Consider the following 24668-nt stretch of genomic DNA (forward strand, 5'->3'; position numbering starts at 1 on the left):
CTGGGCTCTTATGAACAGTGCTGCTATGAGCCTTTACAACACTACTTTTCAAAAGGTCGTTGGTGATCTCCATGTTGCTAAATCCAATGGACACTTCTTTGCTTCTTATATGACCACTCAGGGGCATCTGACACAGTGACCCAACTGTCCTTATCAAAAGAGAGTCTACTCTGGGTTTATGTTTCAGGCACATTTTTATCATTTTCTTCCTATAGGTCTGCCTAGTTCTTCTCTTTCTCCCATTGTGACCCTCTTGCATTCATTGTCCAAATAAGCAATGAGGGTTTGTGTTTCTTGTGTGAGTCAAATACCCTCACCTCCCTGTGGGAGACCATTCGTGGCTCCCCATTGCCCTGAGGATAAAATCCCAACTCTTCAACATGTGTGTGTCTGTCTTTGATTTTGGACTATAAGGAAGTTCCATGCTGGCAGAGACCTATGTCTGCTACTACTCATATTTTATTCCCAGGACCTATCATTTAATAGATTATCAATAAAAAAATGTTGCAAGAAATGAAGAAAGAAATAAGTGACAGAAAATAAAGACTCAACTAGGATTGAATGAACTAACAGAAGTCTGAACATATTTTGCAAACTCTAAAGGGCTATAAACAACAGCAAGAGAGAACCAGGTGTGACCAGAATATTCCAACCCAGGTGTGCTTTTGCCACTGGGCACAGGAGCCGAGGGGAGAACATGCTCTCCACCGAGAGGAGGAGGAAGCATGAAAAGGGGTCGCCAATGCACTCCCGTTTCCCAACCTTGCCCGTCACGTGAGTTATCTGCCGTCCCTTATGGAGGGACACTAAGAAGGCTGCAGAACTTCCTTCCCACTCTTTGCGAAAGGACTAAGCACCCACAGCATGTGCCACATAGTATGGACCAGGCTGGCAATGCAGGGAAAGGGGAAAATGGCTCTCCCTGCTGCCACCCTCTCAAGGAAGTTTTTAAAGCCTGGATCCATTTTAAAATTGAGTCCTGCATTTGAGGGTGAAGGGATGAGGTTGTTCCATTAAAATTTTACATTTGCCAAGACTTAATGCATAATTTCAAGAAATGTTGAAAAAAAAATAATGCCAAGGGCATAAATTCAAGCTAAGAGGTTAGAAAACCACCCTGATATAGCTATTAAATCAAGTATGCTGAAATACAGAAGCTTAATGCATTTATAAAATTGTGAAAATTCTTGCCTCTCAGCAGAACCTTTGCCCTAAAGCGCTCTGTGTCACTTCAACGCCCTTGACGTTTACAAAGTGACTCATTTAAAGAGCATGATGGCCCCTGTCTGCCCCCCAACCCTGTCTCCTACAGCTGCCACTTACTGTGAGCTCCTTGCTTTTAGCAAAAGGCCACCAGCCCCGCACACGCTTTTGCTGGAATATGGAGATCTTGCTGTCCTCACTCGCATTTTCAAATTTGGTGAGATCGCAGGCCTTGGCAGACTTGGCTGCTCGGGGGAAACTATTGAGGTTCATTTCCAGGGAGCCTGTGAAGAGATGCCTTTGATAGTCATGGAAGGGCTTTAGTATCCGTCACCACCAATCAGTCACCCACCCAATCATTCATTCATTCATTCACTCACTCGTCATTCAACCAGCAACACCCTGGATCACTAGCACGTACTAGGTTTGTGGGATACAAGTATTACCGAGACGTGTTTGGTGCCCTCAAGGCACCCAGTATAGTAGCAGGTAGAAGACAGGGCAGAGCTGCAATGTAGAACTTCGGGTGTTGTCACTGCTGGACATCCTGTCTACTCCCTGAGTGTGTGAGGATTATGTCCCTGTCCTCTGAGCTTTCCTCTGCCTCAGCATGAATCCACCGAAGAGAACCTCCTCCCCCAACTCACCTCCCTCTGAGTCCACTCAACTCCCAGTGGAGGACTAAGTCTTACTGTCTTTGTAGCTACTGTCCAAGACCTTAGTGGGCTCTCAAGAAAGTATTTTCAATAAGTGAATATTATGGAAAATAAGATAATACTACAAGAGTATTTTATCTCTCTCTCTCTTTAACAACCTTTCCCTATTACAGAATATTTGTTAACTGAAAGCACTTAGAGCATGTACATAAACTAGAAATTAATAGAAAAATTTTCCATAATTCCATCCCCCAAAAGGTGATCACTGCTCTACACATTCATTCTTATCCTATGTCAGTCCTTGTTTCTTTGCCTGCTTCTGACTATCCCTGTCTCTGAGTCCATATGAACATGTGTTTTGCAGAAAGGGGATTTTTTTCTACATTCTTTTTTTCACTTAATACATCCTGTACAACTATTCAACTCATTAAATATTCAAATATTTTAATGGCTGCTGGACTATCACTTAGTGAGTGCTTACTATGTTTTTAAATTGTATTTTAAAATTATTAAATTGAATTATATTTTATATTAAATAATATTAATTTTACATTAAATTGTATTAATTATAATAATTTTATATTAAATTTAATTATATTAAATTGTATTATATTTTTAAATTATATTATATTTGAAACCGTACTTCAACTTCAGAGCTCCAAATGCATTCTGAGGTATGTAATATTACTATCCCCATTTTATAACTGAAGGAAACTGACATACAGAGGGGACTAGTAACTAGCTCAAAATTTAACGTCTTCTTAGTGGTAGAGCAAAGATGAATTTAAGTCTGTTTGAAAACATATCTTCCCATTAGGATGCACCATAACTTACTCAGCCAAACCCTTACGAATGGCTATTTGGAGTGTTTCTAATTTTTTGCTCTCATAAATAGCACTGAAATTATTATCCTTGTAGCTACATCAAACCAAGTCCTCCAAAAACCGGGACAAAACCCTTAACATTAACATGAACTTTACAAAGCCACTGGCTTACCCAGAAAGTCATCTGAGGACAGCCTTTCAAAATCCCAAACTTGGAGCACCAACACGACTGGTGTCTTACACTCCATCTTCTCTAAGGAAAAGATGTTCTCCCTCTTGGTAATGACCATTTGCTTCTCAGCTGGGAGATACTGAAATGGAAACAGGAAGCGCCAGTTGAAGTTCCCCTCGCCAGTCAGGGAGTTATAATGCACATCGGTCTCTTGCTTGTCATCCTCCAGACCCTTTAGCCACCTGAATAAAGATAGAAAAAGAATTACACACCCTGAGTCCCTGAGTCCATTATTCAGGCATCATTCTAATCCAGAGTGATTTAACTAATTTCAGTGTGGTCACGGATAATAGTTTTTAGATTATGATAGTTAAATTCAGATGGAAGTTTCCACTGAATCTGAAAGAAAAAAATAGGATCAAAGGGTCTGAAAGAGAAGCGAGATAGAGACATCATTCTAATCCAGGTTCAGGAGATGTCTTCAGCTACACTGGCGAGACCCTGAAGCCCCATATAGTAAAGAGGGTAGACTCGGAAAATGTGAAGGGAAAGTATAAATGGAGTTTCCTCTCCCCCTGAGGCCTCCTGTGAGGGTCCCACCTCTGCACTCACTACCCTGGTGAGCCTCTACAGTTGTCCTGGTTTAGACTCATGGTATCAGGCCTGTGATTGGCTCCCTCCTCACTGGTTCTGGGCCTCAAAAACCCAGCAGACCTGCCTCAACATGGCATGGAGAGTAGAAGCCTGTCTGCACCCACCTGGATTCTAATCCTGGCTCTGCCATTACTAACTGGAAAGCCCTGGATAAGTTGTCCAACCCCCCTGTGCCTCTGTTTCATCTGCAAAAAGGAAGCAATGACAGTACTTAGTTCATAGTTCAATACGTGGTTGCTCTGAAGAGTTTTAAGAGGTAATAGCTGGAAGGTGCTTTGTGTACTTCAAGTTATACACAATGTTATTTCCTCTTTTCTGGTCTTCCTCTTGTGTCCCCAGTATAGAGTAAGCTACCGTTAATATATTTCCCTTAATACCTTATCCCTAGTGGATTATTGAGAAAATAGATGCTTTTAATTCAAACTAATTGATAATTCCAAACCACTTGCTTTTTGAAAGCAGACATCCTGTCCGCACAGGTCAGGGAAGGATGAAGACCTCCCTTGTCCCAGAGGAGTGGTACCACTTAGAGTATGGGTGCAATTATTTAGGTAAAGATGGTGCTCACTCAGCCAATATATCTGTGGTATCTGTTATGAGACAAGGAGTGAGCTAGTTGCTAGAGGAGTAATGGGAACACACAGAGATGGTCCTTGCCTTCAAAGAGCTACAGCTACAGAGGGAAGGGGATGGAGAAATTGGGGGAGAAGAGGCAGAAGTCACCAGCAAGAGATGTACAAGGGCCCTGTGGTGTGATGGCACATTCTAATGTGGGAAAGAAGTTCAGCATGACTAGAGAGCACAAAGCAAGGAAGACTGAGATGGGCTACTCAGATAGGACATTTTAGGACATATTAGGGATCTGGATCTTCATCCAAAGAAAATAGGATGTCACTAAAATGTTTAAAGTATAGGACTGATTTGATCAGATTGTGTTTTGAAAAGATAACCCACGTTTCAACATAGAGAACAAGTTATAGGAGGCAAGAGTGAGTACAGAGCAATCCACATGGCACTTCAGTGGCCTCAGCAAGAAATGATGGAGGGGAAGACTATGGCGGTGATGTGTAAAGATGGAAATGGACAGTTCTGATGGCTATTTGGGAAGCCAAATGGACAGGATTCAATGGCAAGCTAGAAATAGAGCCAATGAAGAAGAGGCTTCCCTGTTTGGGGAAGGCAAAGATATACCAAAAGGAGGCTGAGATGAGTTCACTACTTCTGAGATGGGTTTTATCCAACGGGTCATGACTAGAGCCCCATGACTAGGGGCTCAAAGGGCATTTGTGATGAGAGAGAGAGACAGAGAGAGAGAGAAAGAGAGAGAGAGAATGCGTAGTTTCCCGAGTCCTAAGTTGGCATCTTTCCTATCAGTAGAATTAGCAAAGAGTAAGGTGCAACTTTGAGCTTCTTTCTTAGTCTTACAACCTTCCTAACACTGAATCCCTAATCAGTTGCATTACACCTCTCTACTTGCTTCAGGTATTTTGAATGCCACTCAAAAAGCTTAGGTACCCAACATTTGATGGAAAAGAGATGTTTATATAATAAAATTCTCTCACAAAAATATTTTCATAAGGTAATAATCCTAGCAAAATAACCAAATAATATTTGAAAAAAAAAAGTGATCTTATCTACCAAGGTGAATAAGATGGGCTCCCTCTGTAGGAGGTGGGTGGAGTACCTTCCATGAGGCATAGCTTCAGTTAGGGGTTAAAGAGAGGAGGAAGGGAAGAAGAGGGGGCATGGAGTTTGTTGATATCTTACCCTTTAACATAAATATCACTTGATTTTTGTCCTGTGAAGATATTCTCGTCTTCTAAAATGACATCTTCAGTGTTCCAGATAGTCACTCTCAATTCATACCTGGGATGAAGGAAGGCAGCATTAGGCTGAAGACCTTGAAAGCGGAGTCAGCTGGTGTGTATGGGATTCTGGTATTGCTGTGAGTCAGTAGGCTTCCTCAACTTTACCAAGTTCAAAAATATCAACACTTAAGTTCTTGGTTCCATCAAAACCAAGTGTCCTGTTGGAGTCACCAAGGACATGAAGTTCTCTGAGCAGAAATTGCTTCCATTAGCTGGCATTTTTCAGGTTGTTGCAGAATGCTGAAGCACAGTGACCCCTACATAAAATAGGGGCCAGAATTTTCAACCATCAGCACTGTTACAATTACTACCACTCATCCCTGTGGTAAATGGCCAGATGGGAAGTGAGAGATGATTATCAGGTGTCAACTGATTTGTGTAATTGACGCTACAATGCAACAATTATTGTAATTGATTAACTGTCAAGATCTCTTAGTTGGCTACCATAGTCATAGGCTACTACAGGCTGCAGCTGACTTACCCCTTCGGCTGCCTTGGTGAAATGTCAACAGGAGGTCCAGGTGGAGGCATATCTTTGGGAAACATGTCCACCCACATCTGAAGGCGGCCCTGGTCAAGAAAAGAAGATCTCCTTTAACTTTGGTGGGGTATCACGTGGGCAACTGATCATTCATGGTTTTAACAGATCCTTTTACCAGAAATGGATATTAGCTATATATCACATCATATCATATGGATATTATTCATATTATACGTGCTTAGGATATTTGTTGACAAAGACAGAACTTGTATTTTTATTAAGAATTAGTTAGGACATATGTTAAGAGCAGGTGAAAGGCAAGCAAACCCTCATTGAGCACCTACTATGTGGTAGACACAATGCGATGCAGTTGAAAAAACATTTTGTCAATTCTCCCAATATCCCCAATGGATGGATGTTATTATTCCTACTACAGATGAGAAAACATCTTGCCCATGCTTATACAGACAATATGTAGCAGAGTCTGGATTCAACCCTTGTTTGCTGACTCTGCATTTTCTATAAACCCCTAAGGATTAAAAAAAAATATTATCTGTCAGAAGTATCATGCTTCATTGTTTTTAATGCACTTTAATATCATTATCTCGGTAACTGCTTAGCCCAGCTATATTTCTGTGGTACACATCAAAAGAAACGGAGGCTTAGAGCAGCCAAAGAAATGATATGAGTCTTATGGCTAATTAATGGCAGAATAAGGCCTCCCATCCATTGCTTTGGACTCCATACATCAGAATTTAACCTGCTGCAAGGGATCTGAGTGCCCATGTGGGGAGAAGGCCCAGTGGATTCAATGCTCAGCTCTGTTGTGTTCATTCTAAGAACTCCATCAGCTCAGACAAGAAGGTAAGTGATCAACAAAGCCTGTGATGGTCAGGGGAGATTTTATAAGAAGGAAGTGGAGTTCCCAACCAGAGCAGGGAGGATCTGTAGGATTTGGGGGAGGGGAGGGCTTTGGTTACAAAATAAAAGGGCTTTCATAGGGAAGGGACAATTTAATCAAAAAGTATATAATTTGGGAAGAGAAGAACCAATTAGTGGAGGATTACAATCCTAGAGTCTCTAAAGAGATATTAACATTTGCTTGTAACCAAAAAGCCACATGGTAAAATGAAGGATACCAATAACCAAAAGGTTTTAAACATTTGGTAGTGAAATTCAGGAACCAGTCATAGGCTTCTACATCTGATAAAAGCTATCCTTTCAAGGCACACTCCCACACCTGCTATGACTACTTTTATACCCCAACGCCGATGAGATAGCAGTGTGGGTGTTCCTGCCCCATTGGAGTCAAGCTCATGTGTTTTGCCCAAGTGACACAGTGAGTGAGTCCAGGGCTAGGACAGGACTAAAACTCAAACTCCTGGGTGAAATCCCACTCTACTACTAACAGCTGAGTAACTTTGAGCAAGTTACTTAAACTCTCTGAACCTCAATTTCTTCATCTTAAAAACAAGGATCATAATAAGTACACCATGAGGCTATGTTAGGGAGTAACACGTGACCACACATCTCTATTTGTGTAGGAAAACCCTGGTGGTGCCCCTTGTACCATCCTAAATATTAATAGCCGTGCCTCTTATTCTCGAAATGGCCATCATTTGGATAAACAAATCTACAATCATCCTAACTAAGTGAGATAATTTACATAAAGGACATAGTATTTAAGTATATATTAATTTATGTACATATAATTAATAAGTACATATCAAGAAGGCTCTTAATAAAGTTGATCTTCTCTTCACTTCTAACTCATAACCCGGATCTCTGGTTATTTTTTCCACACAGCTTCCTCTAGTCAGTTCTTCAAAATAAGTCACCATCTACTGCGTCCCTGGGAAAACTAATGGACTGGGAAAATTAGTTTCCCTGGGAAAATTAATGGGGTTACTGATAGATTTTGGACAATGTCTTGGGCATGTCAGATGGATTTTGAAATTTCTCAAATAACAGCATTCTTTCAAAAGAGTGTGATAACTTAGGGCGCCTGGGTGGCTCAGTCAGTTAAGCATCTGCCCTCAGCTCAGGTCATGATCCCAGGGTCCTGGGATGGAGCCCCACATTGGGCTCCTTGCTCTGCAGAGATCCTGCTTCTCCCTCTCCCTCAGCTACTCCCCCTGCTTGTGCTTTCTCTCTCTGTCAAAAAATAAATAAAATCTTTAAAAAAGAGGAGTGTGATAACTCAAATCCATTAAAAGGCAAAAAGCACTAAATTCAACTCTGTTATGAGGGTAGAATTTCTCAACCTCAACATTGTTGACATTTGGAGCTGACTAATTCTCTGTTGTGGGAGGCTGGCTACGCAGTGTAGGCTGTTTGGTTGCATCTCTGACCACTTCCTGCTAGATGCCAGCAGCATCCCCACACACTTGAGACAACCAAAAATATTTCCAGGCATTGCTAAAGTCTGGGACAGGGAGGCAAAACTGTCCCTGGTTGAGAACAATTACCCTAAGGCACACGAGAGCGACTTTTAGAGATAAAGTCCTGTTCCTTGGGGATGAAAACTCCTATTGGGTCCAGAACAGTCTCAGCTACTACCTGCTCCATTCCTGGCTTATCCTTGTGGTATAGCGGCCGAGTTTCTATGTGCTCAGGAACCAGCTTACACCCAACCTCTGGTATATCCCCCCACGAGTGTAAAACTCTGAGGGCCAGGTGCTCGTAAGACTCCACCGTCTCATCTGCATGGAAGAAAGAAAAATAAAGACATTCATCAGATATAGGTTCCCCTAATGGAACAGTGACGGGCTGTCAGGTGCACTTTTAAACACTCCCTTAAAGGTTAAATTTAAATGCACTGAGGCACAGGGAGAGAACAAAACTACAAAAGAGAAAAAGGACAATGAGAGAGTAAAAAGAGGTGGGGGGTGGAGAAGGGGGATGGGAAAGAGACAGGAGGTTTAGAGAGCAGGAAGGGAGACGGGTTGACAAGATGACCAGAGAGCAGTCAAGGTCTCAGAGTCTAGGGCTCCATTTGCCCCTTGAATCAGATTCCTCTAGAGCCTGTGAATAGCAAGTGTGCTTTGAGGTACTGGAAAGGGTGTATTTCTTAGAGATATAAGACTGTTTGCGAACACCATAGTGTGACAGGGCCTACTGGACCTGGATTGTCCCAAACAAGGCAGTGACGTCTGCACAGTATGTGTTCAAGGAGGTTTTATCTTTCCTCATTGTTGTTCCTTCCCACCAACACACTTGCTCACAGGAAAGGTTCTCAGATCTGTCATCTTACCAAAGAAGGCCATACGTAATAAAAACCACTGGTAGAAAAAGTGCTTATAAACAAAACACAAAAATTGTTGGAAAATATCAAATCTTTTTGATATAGTTTAGAATGGCCAAATTTGACATAGGGATGTTGAGTTTAGTTTTAACTCCCCGCCCCCCACAATCTCCCAATAACAATAATAACAATCAGTAAAAGTTGATGGGGATGAACACATAATCAGTGAACTAAATCTTCTGTATTGCATGGACCACTGGGTGTTGTACATAAACAATGAATCTTATAACACTGCATCAAAAACGAATGATGTATTTTATGGTGACTAACATAACACAATAAAAGTTAATTAATTAATTAATACTTTAAAAACCTAAAAAAAAAAAGTAAATCTTCTGTTATAAAGTTTAATCAGTTCTTGACTGATGGAAATGAACATCATTTCAGATTCTTGGTGGCCAAAAAAGAAAAAATCGGGTTCATCATAAAATGTAGAGTATTGACAAAGGAATTAAATTGGCCTAATAGAGTATATTGTGAAAAAATATTTTGTTCAAGAGAAATTCATTAAGTATGTCATTAATACACAATTTAAATGCTAATTTCTCAGCGTGCAAAAACCTTCGAGAGGTTCTTGGGGTCAAAATAACAAGGTAGAAAGAAATTTTGGTGTCAAAGTGGTGGGATCAACATAACAGTGTGAAAACATCCACTGATATGTCCTTAACTGGGTGGTTTGTACTGGAACCTCTGAACCTATGTTTTGCACATGTGTACCCCTATGCCTACTGATTTGCATCAAGTGGATAGGAGTGGCATTACAAGAATTATTCTGTCTTGTAAAAGTAAAGTTAAGGTGGCTTTTTTTCTCATCCTCAATTTTATGAAAGTCCCTCTGGGATCTTGCTGGTATGTCCCACGAGGCTTATATGGAAAATCTGCTTCTTGGTGCTAAAATAAGAATTGTTGGTATCACATCTGTGGGGGGTAATTTGGGCTGTGTCTAATGATTTATTTTATATCATATTCATTTTAAGGTTACTGCCTACATTGCAACACAACAATCCTATTTGTGTGATATACACTACAGAAATATCAGAAATGTGCAAATATATGTATAAGGGACTTTACCATATCGTAGTGTCACTACAAAAAACAATGAACACAATGTACATAAGTGACACAGCCATAAAAAACAAATATTATCAATGACAGTCTCAAAGAACAAAGAAAATCATTATAATCTTTTGGAAATAGAAAAAGCAGGATACAAAACTGTATATGGCACACTTCCAGTTATGTCTCTCTCTCATACACACACACACACACACACACACACACACACACACACACAGAGTATGGAGATATACTAGCAAGCAGCATGCTTATCTCTGAATTTGGGGATTCTGAGTGATTTTCATTATCCTCCTTTCTTGTCCAAATTTTCTACCAGGGGCATGATTACTGTACAATAGTTGGCCATTCTCCCCAGCCACAAATACCACCAGAAGCCGGCTTTTCAAAACGAGAACAACGTCAGCAGGATGTGTTGTGGGAGTTACCAGTGTCCTCCTCCGTAAAGACTGTTTTTCCAGAAAAGACCTGATTTCCTATCTGTATTTTCCCAGGATGAAAGTAGGGTCCATCCAGCTTCTTGTCTTTGCAGAGCTTTGTGAGGATTTCAGTGGGTTTGGAAGTGTCTCTCCAGGCATTGTATCCTTCTCTGGAAAGAGAGGGAAGGATGGGTGGGGTGAGGCCTGCCTTTCCCTGGGAGGACACACTTTAAAGTAGTTATTAAAAGGACCACCTAAGTATGATCAGTGATTTCCATCAGATTTCTTGCCATTCTATGCACTTGGGGCTAATGTTTTTTCTTTTGTTTTCTCTCTTTTCTGGTTAATACCTCTGTGGTCTGCATGCTTGAATGAAAGGCAAGACTTCTGAGTAGCATCACAGAAAAATACTTTGCTGATTGTGTGTGTGTGTGTGTGTGTGTTAAAGAAAAGTACCTTGAAACAAAATTGAAATGACAGTCACATAACATAAAATGAACCAATTCGGTGGCATATAGTACATTCACAATGTTGTAAAAGCACTACCTCTCCCTAGTTCCAAAAATTGTTCATCACCCCAAAAGAAAACCCTGGACCCATTAAGTGGTTGCTCCTTATTCCTCAACCCCCTCAGCCTTTGGCAGTCAACTGTCTGCTTTCTGTCGGTCTGGATTTCTTTGCATGCAGTTCCTGTTTAACTTCATTCTGTCCGCAAAAGAGCCATCTGACTGTTATTTCTAAGAGGAAAGCCTAGATCAGGCTTTCAATTACTCTGCTTCTTTCCTCACCTCTCCTCCCCCACCAAAATCATATTGGAGACTCATGTCACAGGTGGAGAGTCTAGATGTGCTGTTTCTCTAATCAGTGATTTTCCTAGTGGTTTGTTTCTAAATATTTCCAACCCCTTCTTCCCTTAAACACTAGCTGTTTTTAAAAAATATTAAGTTAGGGGCGCCTGGGTGGCTCAGTGGGTTAAGGCCGCTGCCTTCGGCTCAGGTCATGATCCCAGCGTCCTGGGATCGAGCCCCGCATCGGGCTCTCTGCTCAGCGGGGAGCCTGCTTCCTCCCTTCTCTCTCTGCTTGCCTCTCTGCCTGCTTGTGATCTGTCTGTCAAATAAATAAAATTAAAAAAAAAAAATATTAAGTTACAATGAAATGCTCCCCATGAGCCATGAACAAGACAAGCTTGGATTTCTCTGCTTACTGGGACACAGGATTCACCAGAATTTAATTTATTTAAGTACTTAAATAAATCAAAACTTAACTATAAAGCAGTGTTCAGTGTTCCTACCTTGTGCCAGAGACATGAGGACCCTGAAAAGTTCATCCGAGCCATGCCCAGAGCCACACATATACAGGCTTCCCCACAAATAGGTGCTTTGGTTTTCGTTTTGGTTTTGTTTGCTTGCTTGTTTGTTTGCTCTCATCTATTTAAAAAAATTTACTGAACAAAGTTTACAACTCCCTTGACTAAACTGTTCTGCTCCCTGGTGGTTCCACTGTCAGAAATTCTTCTAGGGGCGCCTGGGTGGCTCAGTGGGTTAAGCCTCTGCCTTCGGCTCAGGTCATGATCTCAGGGTCCTGGGATCAAGCCCCACATAGGGCTCTCTGCTCAGCAGGGAGCCTGCTTCCTCCTCTCTCTCTCTGCCTGCCTCTCTGCCTACTCGTGATCTCTCTGTCAAATAAATACATAAAATCTCTTAGAAAGAAAGAAATTCTTCTGAACAGAAGAGGCGCCATCTTTGCCCATGACTTCCTCCCCTGACTTCAGAGTGAGAATAACTCATCATTCTCTTAATGGCACTTTCTCTGTTACTTAGGAATGTAAATACCTAAGGGGGCTTATACATTCACACGAGTCCCCAAAACCAAACTGGATTTCTAGGCTACCAAAATAATGATTTCAAAAAACACTTAAAGACACTACAGAATGCTTAAGATATAGGGATAGTTGCCAGAAGCAGCTTACAAAAATGGCATGGGTCGTGTGAGCCAACTTCAAAGGAAAACAGCATAGAAAAAAAAATCAAAAGGAAATAATTAAGAAATTTTTATGTAAGTTATGTCTGGGTAGAATAATTTGAGCATAATTTTATACTTCCTGTATTTCCTCAATTTTCTGCAATGAATATATATTATTTTATATTCAAGAAAAGCATTTCTAAAGTTATACCATGGAAATCTAATGAATTTTTCTTCCTGGCTGAAATTCTTAAGATTTTTATCTTTTTCTTAAGCTACCAGATAAAATACACTTAAAAAAAATAAAGCTAGTAGTCTATATTTTAAAATGAAGCAGAGGGGTGCCTGGGTAGCTCAGTCAGTTAAGTCACTATCTTTGGCTCAGGTCATGATCTCGGGGTCCTGGAATTGAGCCCTACATGAGGCTCCCTGCTCTGTAAGGAGTCTGCTCCTCCCTCTCTCCTCTCCCTGATCATGTGTGTGCTCTCTCTCAACTACATAAATAAAATCTTTCAAAAAAATTTTTTGATGAAGCAGGGTTCAAAATCATTGTAAAGAGTGAGAGCTGGTCCATTCCTTCCTCTTTGTAAGATAGGGATAACACCTCAATGGGTTTTGAGAGAACTGAATGAAGTACAGTGTTCAGTATATCATAAGTACACGTGAGTGTTCATTATAATTCACTGGGATATTGGCATTTGTGTACTATTAATCATTCTTCTTCTAATACCACTCCTCACCAGGAAATTCCGCCCACCCAGGCTACCCCTTTAAGTGAATGTGTTAACTCAGCTCTTGAGTCTTGAAGAACCTGACCTGGGTTCTAAATCAGTGCCTCCCCAACCTCAACCACCCTGGAGGGAATAGTTTTCCCAAACAGCCCTGCTGAACTGGAAAGTCTGTGAGACATTCAAGCTGAGTCTGGGCTGGCCCGGCAGTGCTCCCCTGACCCAGGAAGTACTTACATCTCGTACTGGCTCTGCAAGCCACAGATGGCTCGGTGTCTGCTGTAGAAACGGTTCTCCAGGTCGATCCTGGTCTCCCCAATGAGGTCATCTGTCCCGATCAGGTCATGGTCGTAGATCAGGATGGAGAGCAGGGAGTCCTTTGGGAATGTGGCCTGGATCTCAAATGACCTGTGGTCCAAGTAGAGACATTAGGAATCTACAACACCTGGCTACATGGGGAACATCTCCCCAGTCTGCTTCTAGCTAGCCTGCAGTTCATAGGAACTCACTAAACACTCAGCAACGCAGTGAATATTTAGTAGATATTTATTTGGTTTAATGATTCATTGAGATTCTATTTCCAATTCTGCTGTCAATTTCCAGTAGCCAATAATCCCCTCTTCTGTGGACCACGTCCCATAGTCTTCATCTAGGGTGACAGCAAGGTGGGTATGAAAAACCTGGGGGTTTGGTCTCCAGCAGAACTGATTACCAATTTTGGATTTGAATCTGCACCTTCCCGGGTGTAAAACTTTGGGAAAGTTATTTCATCCCGCTCAGCCTCCTTATGTGTAAATGGGGATCAATATGTCTTCTTTATAATATAGCATGATCTCTAAGTGTGAGATTGTTTATACAAAGTGTACATCTAGCTTGCAAGTATTCAACAGGTGCCCAATAAATTATCATTCCCTTTCCCCTCCCTTGTTGCTTCATGGGGGGATGTCAGCTGAGTTTGTTTTAAATGGAAAGCCTTTTGAAGACTAAAAATCCCGAAAACAGAATTGTAGGACTGCAATGCCATCTCTGCAAAATTCTGAGCTCCTCGACCACGAGACCTGCCTCCTTCATCTCTGCATTGCTGGAGCCCTGGCTTCCCCTGCACAGAGTAAGCAATGAATGTCTCCCCGAACTGGAAAGGATCTCAAGAATCACCGTATCCAATCCCTTCATTTTGCAGTAGGGAAACTGAAATCCAGAGAGCAGAAGTGACTTGCCTAGACCATAAATCAGGCAGAACTAGGGTAAGTACCAGGTCCCTGACCCCGCTAGTTCTGAGCTCTTTCCATGATACCACATCAGGGCAAGGTGTTGAAAGGAAAAGCAGTGCCGTGGGATTTCCTGGCACAATGCGTTATCCGTGCTGCTGAGCATTACAGAAGACAGTTAAGGAGGGCACCTGTACCGCTGAGCACTGGGTGCTGTATGTAAGGGAGGAATCACTGAATTCTGCACCTGAAACTAATATTGTACTGTATGTTAACTTGCTGGAATTTAAATAAAATAATAATAATAATAATAATAATAACAAAATAAAAACTTGGAGGAAAAAAAAGAAGTAAATTCTGAGTGAATTTAGGGAAATGTCTTCTTGAAAAGAAAAGAAAAAGCACACCAGTGTTCTCCAGCTCTTCCTAACTCCAGCTGCCCCGGGACAGGTGTGGTGGGCCGGCCTGTGAGTGAGGGACCATGAGGAGGTGGGCAGAAAGGGAGAATGGAAGGCCCATGATTTCCCTCCATGTCCGCAGGCCTGTCTGGGCTGCTACCCTTGTGGTCAGACCCACTTAGCCCCGGCTCTCACTCTCCAGTGGCAGAGACTACAATCCTAGCACAGCCCCCCGGCCAATGGAGCCTCCCCGAGAGAAAGAAGCAGAGATACGCCAGCTCCATGGACTGTAACTGACTGAGGCAGCTCTACCAGGCCAGAGATATGGCTGTGCCTCCATCCGGATGTGCCTCCATGAGGAGGCAGAGCATTGCCTGGGGCACCCAGATGTAAATTCCAGATAGTGCTTGGTACTCTGGAGGTCTCTCACAAGGAAGCCTCTAGCCACTGTCTCTGAGGTTGGCCATCGCACGGCTGCTGCCACCCAGGAGGACTTGTTATGTGCTTAACCACCCTGGCAACGGTGACCGAAGACCCAGTTGCTTTCATCCATCTTCCCAAGCAGGGTGTTCACAGATTAAGCTCTCCTGAATTTTCACTGGAGCTGTCATTAAAGAACTACCAGAAACAGCTCACCATGGCTGGACTTCTTGTCACCTAGGGGAAAACTAGACTTACACTAGTTTGGGTGTCAATGAGATCCCATCTCTAGATACAATGGTGATTGAGAAAAAAGAAGACATTGGGGCATCTGTCTGATTCAGTCAGTAGAGTGTGTGACTCTTGATCTCGGGGTTGTGAGTTTGAGCCCCATATTGGGCATAGGGATCACTTCAAAAAAGAGAAAAAGCTTCATGAAGTGGATAAAACTGAGCCTTGTTGAAACATTCAGCACCTCTAAGCTTCAGAGCAAAGTTGTTCATTCATTCATTCTTTATTTATTCATTTGTCCATATGATATTTATTATATACACTGTCTGTATGCCAGGCGTCACGAATTAAGAAAACGAGGAAGCACCAAAGTTTGCGGACGTGAACCACCTCAAGATGTTGCAGAGTGACAGGGGCCTGTGAATTCTGACCGGAAACTGGCTGAAGGTTTGTCCGTCCATCTACTCATTCATTCACTCTCCGAATACTTGCCGAGCATCTATCCGCTCTGTGCCAGGTCCTGTTCTGGGGATGCAGCCTGGATGGACTAGACCAAGTCCTGGCTCAAAGGGAGCTTACCTTCTCGTGGGGAGCTGAGAGACAGCCAACAAACACAGACACGTACCAAGTTATGTCAGAAGCTCTGAAGGAAAGGAAAGCAGGCCAGGTGCCAGACATCGGGGGATGGGGCCTGTGACATCCTCATACTGTGAGGTCGCAAATAGGGATTTCCCCAGACCCCCAGGTCAGGGACAGAAGCCCTCTACTTTGCTGGAACACGCAGGATTGAGCCAGCAAATTCTGTCCCCGAGTAACCATTAAAAACACATCGAAGAAAGCATCTGCACCTGGAGGGCTTCTGGCAGAGCCTCTGCAATGCCAGGGGCTGGCGGGAATATTCCATCATCCCCTTCTTCTGTTTACCATAGCCATAAACAGCGTAATAAAGCCAGTCTAACTCACGGCGCTGTGCTGGGAGTACCTAACGAAAAAGAGACTACAAAGCACTTGGCAAAATGAAGTGCTGGCTACAAAAATAGCAAGTAATAATAAAAGTCATCTCTGGATCAGGGAAGCAAGGGTAGGCCTCCCCGGCACCGTTGTTTTAATCATTCTCATTAATCAGAACAGGCAAGATCATTTATGGCCTCATTTCCTCTGGAGCAAAAAAGTGTTAAGAGGTTCATTCTGGTCCAAAGTCAGAGGGTCCACAGTGATCACAAAAGTGTAAATGAATTTAAACGAGGCTAATGGAGAGTTGCCCTCACCCTCCTTGCTACTCCAGAAAAAAAGAAATTAAGTAGAGTTAGGACGGAGCCATTGCTAAAATGATTATCACGGGAGAGACAGAGGAAGCGAATGTGTTCTGGGTGTCAACACATTCTCCTGTAGACGATGTGCTAAGGGCTGTATATTTAATCTTTTAGAGGCCACTGAGAGTCAAGTGTCACGATTGTTTGGTAGGAAAACAGGCATCAGAGAGGTTAACCTACCTGCATAAAGTTACACAGCTTATATGTGACAGAATGTAACCCACGTTTACCTGACTCCAAAGTTAACAGCAGTCAGGTACACAAACCCAAACAGGGATATAAATGTGTGCCCCACACTGTTAGAAAACAAATGAGGGCAGTAGGATTGCTGTGAACTGGAGAACATCTCATGCACCCAAACATGCACAAATGCAATGTGTGTTGAAAAACTTTGCAGGAAAACAACACGAGCAGAGGCTGTAATTCAGTCTGTTTCCTTCAGGGGTCACCTGCAACATAATCTGATGGAAAAATCCCTTTGAGAGGAGACAAAAGACCAAAGGTATGCCCCCTTCTCCCCCACTCATGAGCTGTGTGAGCTTGAGTAAGCTTCTAAACCTCTCTGGGCTGCCCTTAGCTTGTTTATAAAAGGAAACCTCTCCGTCCAAAGGCAGGAGGCTGACTCTGATGACCATTCAGGTGCCTCTTAAATTTAAGATCTAAGAAAACCATTCTTGGAAAACTATAGGCGTGAAAATCACCAGGTACCTCCACATTCCTGAAGGGACCAAGGAAAGAATTTAGTGCTTCTCCATGAAGGTTAGTTTGACTGGCTATTACCACAGGCAGAGAGAGGTCAGCTCTCCACTTCCTGCCACATTCACTCAGACATACACGCATATGCACCACCCCCCGCAGAAACACAGCAGGACCAAACACACACAGGACAGCACTTCACGACCCAGAAGGCCACTGACCTTCCAAATACTGGGTTCAGTTGTTTGGGGATGTATTTGTCCCGGTCTTTGATTTCCGTTTGTCCAAGCCTGACCACAATGTAGGGGTCCGCTTTGCCATCCGGATCAGTGGGGCTGAGATTAAACGCCTGGAGAGAAAGAAAATTCTTTTGGTCCAGTGGTTCCCAACATGGGCTGCACACTCAGATCACCTGGGATTTTTTTTTTTTTAAGATTTATTTTTTATTTATTTGAGAGAGAGAGATCACAAGTAGGCAGAGAGGCAGGCAGAGAGAGAGGGGGAAGCAGGCTCCCCGCTGAGCAGAGAGCCCAATGCGGGGCTCGATCCCAGGACCCTGAGACCATGACCTGAGCCGAAGACAGAGGCTTAACCCACTGAGCCACTCAGGCGCCCCTCACCTGGGATTTTTAAAAAATATGGATGCCCAAGTTCCATTCCCAGATTCTAATTTAATTGGCCCTGAGCTTTGGGACTTTCAGCAGCTTCCTAGATGATTCCAGTGTGCAGCCAAGGTTAAGAACCACTGCTTTAGCCTCTCATTTTGCTGCTGAAAGAAAAGTTATCAGCTTTGCTCAAGTTGAACTTTCTCTGGAGTCATCTCCCCAGTGGAAGACAGCGCTTGGCACAGAGTAATGAGCACTATGCTGGACATGAGCCAGAAGGCATGACTCTGAGTTCTAGTCCTATGCTGGAGGGATCTTGGGCAGGCCATGTCTCCTCCCCGAGATCTTTCTGTAAAATCATGGGGAGGGGGCCCTGAAGGCCCATCCCGCAACTCATGTGCTCTGAATCCATGACTCCATCAAGCCTGCATTTAGCATGGGCTAGCTGAGTGATGGTCTGTTTCTCAGAGTGAGGTCTGCTTCCAGACAAGCTGGGCCTTAACCCGTCCCAAGGAAACATGTTCTAAGTGAAGGCCCAGGTAGGAGGCCGGTGAGGAATGGTAAGACAGAGAAACTCTGCAGAAATGAGAGCTGAGTGAGGAATGATCCCATTTTTAGGACTCCGTCTTACAGACAGACGACATAAGCAAACAGAGCTGTGTTTTCAAGGACGCTCATGAGAGCATTGTTTACTAGTCACATTTGTAAATGACCTGTATGTCAATTACTTAGGGAGGAGCTCAACCCAAAATACCCCTTCCCCGTTTGCTCTTATCACATCACCCAATTTTATGTGCTCCTCTCCTTATTCCTGTCCTTTCTTAATCTCCACACCCCCCTCAGCTAGTGTGCGATCTCCCTCAGAGCAAGGGTGACATTTGTCCTGTTTACTACATTATCTCTAGGACCTAGAGCAGGGTCTTCTTAGTATTTGTTGATTGAATGAATAAACGGGTACTACATTAATTCAAGGGAACAGTAGGTGTCTACTACAAAGAAGAGGAACACCCAGTGATTCCTTGAATTAATGTAGTACCCATCTGGAAAATGACCAAGTTATACTAACTAAGAGAAAAAGAGATCAATATATAATGCATGAAGCAAAAGTCTGTTAAGTAAGTACTTACCTGTGGTTGTGAACAAGTATAAAGACAGTTGACTCTTGAAAATGTGGGTTTGAACTGTGCAGGCCCATCTACATGGGGGTGTTTTTCAATAAATACAATACAGTATTGTAATGTACTTTTTCTTATGATTTTCTTAATATTTTCTGGTCTCTAGGTTACTTTACTGTAAGAATACAGTATATAATACATAGAATACAAAAAACGTGTTAATCAACTGGCAATGTTATCGGTAAGGCTTCAAGTCAACAGTAGGCTTCTTAGTAGTTAAGTTTGGAGGGAGTCAAAAGTTATATGTGGATTTTCAACTGAAAGGGGGGTCGGTGACCTCACTCCCACATTGTTCAGTGGTCAACTATAGATATGGAGGTATTTACATATTCATAAGAAAGTAAGTTATTTCTGGGGATCAAATTGCAGAGGTAGGGAGATTTGATTTCTTTCTTGGAAGAACTTTTAAGTGGTAGTATTTTTTACATTTTTGGATGTTTTATTAAATTAAAACTTTTAAAGAACATTTTATTTGTTTATTTGACAGAGAGAGAGAGTGAGCACAAGTAGGAGGAGCAGCAGGCAGAAGGAGAGGGGGAAGCAGACTCCCTGCTTAGCTGGGAGCCTGTCTCGGGACTCCATCCCAGGATCCCAGGATCACGACCCAAGCCGAAGGCAGCTGCTTAACCAACTGAGCCCCCCAAGTACCTCTAAAAGATTTTTAAGTTAACTTATTAGTATTAAAGAATATTTCATCTTTGGTTTATGCATCATTTATGTTTCTAAAAAAGGATATAGGTAATTAGAACAAGGAACTTAGTTTAAAATAAGACTATGACAATCAAATAGGATTATGAAAATCAACTCCAAGGGCAGGATATGAACAAATACACAACCTATAAAGGTTCAGGAGAGATTTGCTTTGATTGAACATCAAATGTGGCCCCAGACTTCCAGGCAACCAGGCCAAAAATTTCATCATTCAAGTAGAGTGCTGTCAACCAAGAAACAGACTCTTAACTACAGAGAACAAACAGATGATCCCCAGAGAGGAGGTGGGTAGGGGGGTGGGGAAATAGGTGATGGGGATTAAGGAGTGCACCTGTCATGCTGAGCACCCAGTGATGTGTGGAAGTATTGAATCCCTATGTTGTACACCTGAAGCAATATTACCCTGTATGGTCACCAACTGGAATTTAAATAAAAACTTAAAAAACGAAAAAAGAAGTATAGTGCTCTCATTATCAGAAAATAGGAAGGCTAGAGCAGAAATGATGTTTTTCTTGGAAATACATTTGATTTGAAATTTCTGACTGCGACACTGCAGAGGCAGAGCCACGGGGGAGGACTTCCCAGCGATAGCTGCCGTGCTCGGCCCTGGTTCTGCTCTCTTGCCTGTGAGCTTTCTGCTCCAGGCCTGTTTGGTGTCCAGCTATCAGGCAACTACAGAGAGCAAATGAAGATGTGCAGAGCCGTCTTATATGCCTGCAAACTATTTTCCCTAAGTGAAAAGCCAGCAAACGTACATGTTACCAACCAAACTCCCTGTTATGGACTGCAGTGTGTGTCCTCAACATTCTGTGTCCAAGCCCTAATCCTTCATGTGTCTGTCTTTGGAGACAGGGTCTTTAGCAAGCTAATTAAGGTTAAATGAGGTCAGAAGGGTGGTGCCCTAATCCAAAAGGATGGGTGGCCTTATGAGAAGAGGAAGAGACACCAGGTCTCCTCTCCCTGTCTCTCTCTCTCTCTCATTCTCCTGCTCCTTCACTCACTCTTGTTATACGTGTGTTGTGTCTGTGCACGTGCGCATGTTCCTGTGTGCTCACAGAGGTAAGGCCATGTGACAACACAGTAGGAAGGTGGCCACTGACAAGCCACGAAGAGAGACCTTACCAGAAACCAGCTCTGCGGGCAATTTGGTCACGGACTTCCAGCCTCCAGAAGAGTGAGACACAAATTTCTGTCCTTTACCTCACCCAGTCTGTAGTACTTCCTTATGGCAGCCTGAGCAGATTAAGACAATCCCTCAGGGTAAACAAGGGTGGCTTACCGCAACAATGTACACCCTGATCAGGACTTTGACGGGGTGGTTGGGTGGAACCCCTTGTTGGATTCTCAGCTGCCCACTGTCCTCAATGCTGGAATCTGGGGGGCTCTTGTAGATGCAGAAGGAGCCCTGGAATGGCAAAGCTTGACTCAGTGAAACAAGATGGTCATATGCCCCACCAAAAGCCCTAGGAGGCAGAGTGCCGGGGAAATGAGCAGAGCCTGGGACCCAGCAGGACCTGGGTTGGTCCCACCCTTGTGTCTGGGTGTCCTCAGGCAGTTTACAGAAACTGCTTGCATCTGAGTTTCTTCACGGTATGTCACTGAATTGGTGTTGGTACAGTAACAGCCTCCTCGAAGGGCTCTTAGGTGACAAATGTGGATAGGAGCATCTGATGGGATACTGAGGACCTTTAACACACAGGGAGCTGAGCTGGTGCTTTCCCCCACGATGTTCTTCAAACCTTACTGCCGTATTCCTATTTTCAGATGCTGCCAGGGAGTGTCACAGAGTCAAGTCCAAAATCATGATGCTAGTTAGTACTACAATATCAGAGAGGGGCCAAATGCAGTCCCTGTGCTATTTCCAACACACTGCTCTGCACCAAATGACCAGCATACAGCAGGTCAGAGTAAGTGACAACCACTGGTTGGTGATGCTGACACCAAGAGTCTGCCAGTATGAATGGTGTTGTTTGATTAGTTTAATCAACCAATTGGTAGGTCTGCATAGATCATCTATTTGGTAGGTCAGAGGTACGAAAGCAAGATAAAATTCAGTGATCCTATTAGGTAACAGCTCTGTCTCCTTATATCCCATCAGACTGAGTTCCAACTTGCTTCATTGACCACAAGCCAAATATCTCAAAAGACCAGGGAAGACCTTGTGGGGTTCAAGAGAGGCTCTTGCATAGAGACTAAGGAATTTTCTTACATATAACCCACACCACAATCTCACTAACAGAACTGAGTCATATTGAGCATTTACAGATAGGAGAGCCAAATAAAAGGGTTTGGAACTTGCCTTAAACTTCCCTATGACGCGGTCCCCATCGAGGCCATGGCCATCCTCCGTAGACTTGCCTCTGAGGAGCTCAAAGGTTTTCACCCAGTCTTCAAAATTGTTAAATTCACTCTCGAGATCACCATCATATATCTTCAGGGAGAAAGGAGAAGAGAATGCTCAGAGGAAGGAAGGCCCAGGATTGATTTAATGAGAAATGCCAAGAGTCTCCAAAACCAGCCTTGATATACACCCTTGTTATACACCCACTGGAAAAATCTAAGAGGACACTGTTTACTTATTTTTAGCAAAATAAGGGATATGATTGACTCAGCATTCCTAGAACCAAGTACCACTCTGAAATTCATAACACCTTTTGGATAAACTTTGAAGTTCCAAAAAGTATAGCTAAACCAAAATTTTAAAAAAATATATGACCATAAATATGAGAAAGTTTTTAGAGTAAATTGATACCATTTGGTTATTGGATCTACACTAAAATATTTTGAGGACATTCAAATCAATAAACATCCACTAAGCATCTCATGCTTAACACATATGAAATGATAGAATATTTGTTTTTATTATCATGCATATAGACATGAATTTTCCACATGCGAAGTTATATATGTATGTAATTTAGAAATACAAAATTGAATTGAGTTTTATGTTTGATAATATAATTAAATCACTTATGCAAATTTCCTATCAAAATTACTTATCTAAATTTCTTATATGTAATTTTCATATTCCCAATTTTCATATCCATAAATATGCCTCTAGCTAATAGCCTCTCACTAATGTTAAGATGGGTCTGATGGAGCTGACTTTAGTGACAGTTAGAACTTCTGCTATTTGGGAGCATCTGGGTGGCTCAGTTAGTTAACCAGCCAACTCCTGATTTTGGCTCAGGTCATGATCTCAGGGTCCTGGGATGGAGCCCCACTTTGGGCTCCATGCTCAGTAGGGAGTCTTCTTGGGGATTCTCTACCCTTCTGCCCCTCCCCCCATTCATGCGCTCTCATTTTCTCTCTCAAATAAATAAATAAATCTTTAAAAAAAGACCTCCTGCTATTTTGATAATATTTTGAACATGATGATGTGAAGCTCTGAGAGGTGAGCCAAGGGGAACTCATCCACTGCAAATTACCTTACTGGATCCAGGCTAACCGATGCAAGTTATGCCCTTTCTTAATTTGAGGACATAGACAATAGAAAAGTAACAAGCTCCATTTTCTTGGCTTACATGCTTGTTAAGGTTCATTTCTCTGCATCAGTGATTATAATGAAGACAAAGTAAGTTAGTTCAGACAAAGGCATTACTAGGATTGACTGAAGCACAAACAGAACCTGCTTGCATTGCTTCCCACCCCATCCGTGGCCAACATGGCGGTGTCCACACACCTGCAAGGTAGCCAGGTTGGGGATTTCGTCTTCTTTGGATTTCTTCTTGAGCATCTTGTCCTTCTTCTTTGGCCCATCTATATTTACCACCACTTCATCTGGTTTCACCTCTGTGGATATTTAGTGGAAATTGTTAGACTTTCCAGCGCTGTTGAGATGAGAAGAAACAAAGTCAAGCTCCCTTTTTCCCTTTGTTCCTGCATATGTCAGGATTTTATTGTCAAAAAGAAATAGTAACATGCTGCTGGATGGGAGGAGATGCCACTCATGGAGCAATGAAGTAACAACAGATACCCAGGGCCGGACAATGTGCTGGCCTGTCCTGGTGAAGGTAAGAATTCATTGAACTAGACACAGAGATGGAAAGAAGGAAGGAAGTTGCCCATTCATCCAACTGGCTAAGAACAAGCCCAAGACGGACAGACTCCAAAGCTTGGAGTTACATCTCCTCTCAGATCTGCTTAGGGACTTGAGATTCATCTAGTTTAGCAACCTAAGGCTCAGCTATGTTAAGGTTCTTGCACCAAGTCACAAATGTTATTAGAGAGATTACTCGGGAATTTTCCAGGAGTTGTCTCTAGGAAAACACGGTCTGAGACAGACCTTGGGCTCTGCTCTTTTCCAGCATATAAACTTGAACTAGCTAATCAATCTCTTTATACCTCTGTTTCATGATCTGCAAAGTGAAGATACTGTTGCTAATGTCATGAGGCTGGCCTTGGAATTAAATTTGCCAATAAGGAGAGGTCTGAGGAACTGAGTGAGCCTAGTTCTGGTTCTCCTACTTCTTTCGGTATCACCTCAAACAGCACCCACCACTCGCTGTCACTGTTGATTGTAGGTGAAAAACTACAGTTGGCCTGAATCCAGTTTGTGGTCATTTC

The 24668-nt window shown here is 42.7% G+C and overlaps 1 protein-coding gene across 1 annotated transcript in view; it reads right to left on the minus strand.

The window, feature by feature from the left end:
- FER1L6 (fer-1 like family member 6) overlaps positions 1-24668 on the minus strand; it is a gene marked incomplete at its 3' end in the record, with an annotated part of 115285 nt that overhangs the window by 12154 nt on the left and 78463 nt on the right. Inside the window, exons 29-39 of the mRNA XM_080800745.1 lie at positions 23785-23894; positions 22402-22533; positions 21382-21507; positions 17833-17960; positions 13583-13753; positions 10665-10825; positions 8418-8560; positions 5859-5947; positions 5277-5375; positions 2856-3097; positions 1324-1487 (exon numbers count right to left, since the gene is read on the minus strand). Coding sequence (XP_080656871.1) covers positions 1324-1487; positions 2856-3097; positions 5277-5375; positions 5859-5947; positions 8418-8560; positions 10665-10825; positions 13583-13753; positions 17833-17960; positions 21382-21507; positions 22402-22533; positions 23785-23894 — 1565 coding nt within the window. The remainder of the gene's footprint in view (positions 1-1323; positions 1488-2855; positions 3098-5276; positions 5376-5858; positions 5948-8417; positions 8561-10664; positions 10826-13582; positions 13754-17832; positions 17961-21381; positions 21508-22401; positions 22534-23784; positions 23895-24668) is intronic.

The sequence above is a fragment of the Martes martes genome (assembly GCF_963455335.1).
Source record: "Martes martes genome assembly, chromosome: 4".
NCBI classification, from domain to species: Eukaryota; Metazoa; Chordata; class Mammalia; order Carnivora; family Mustelidae; genus Martes; species Martes martes.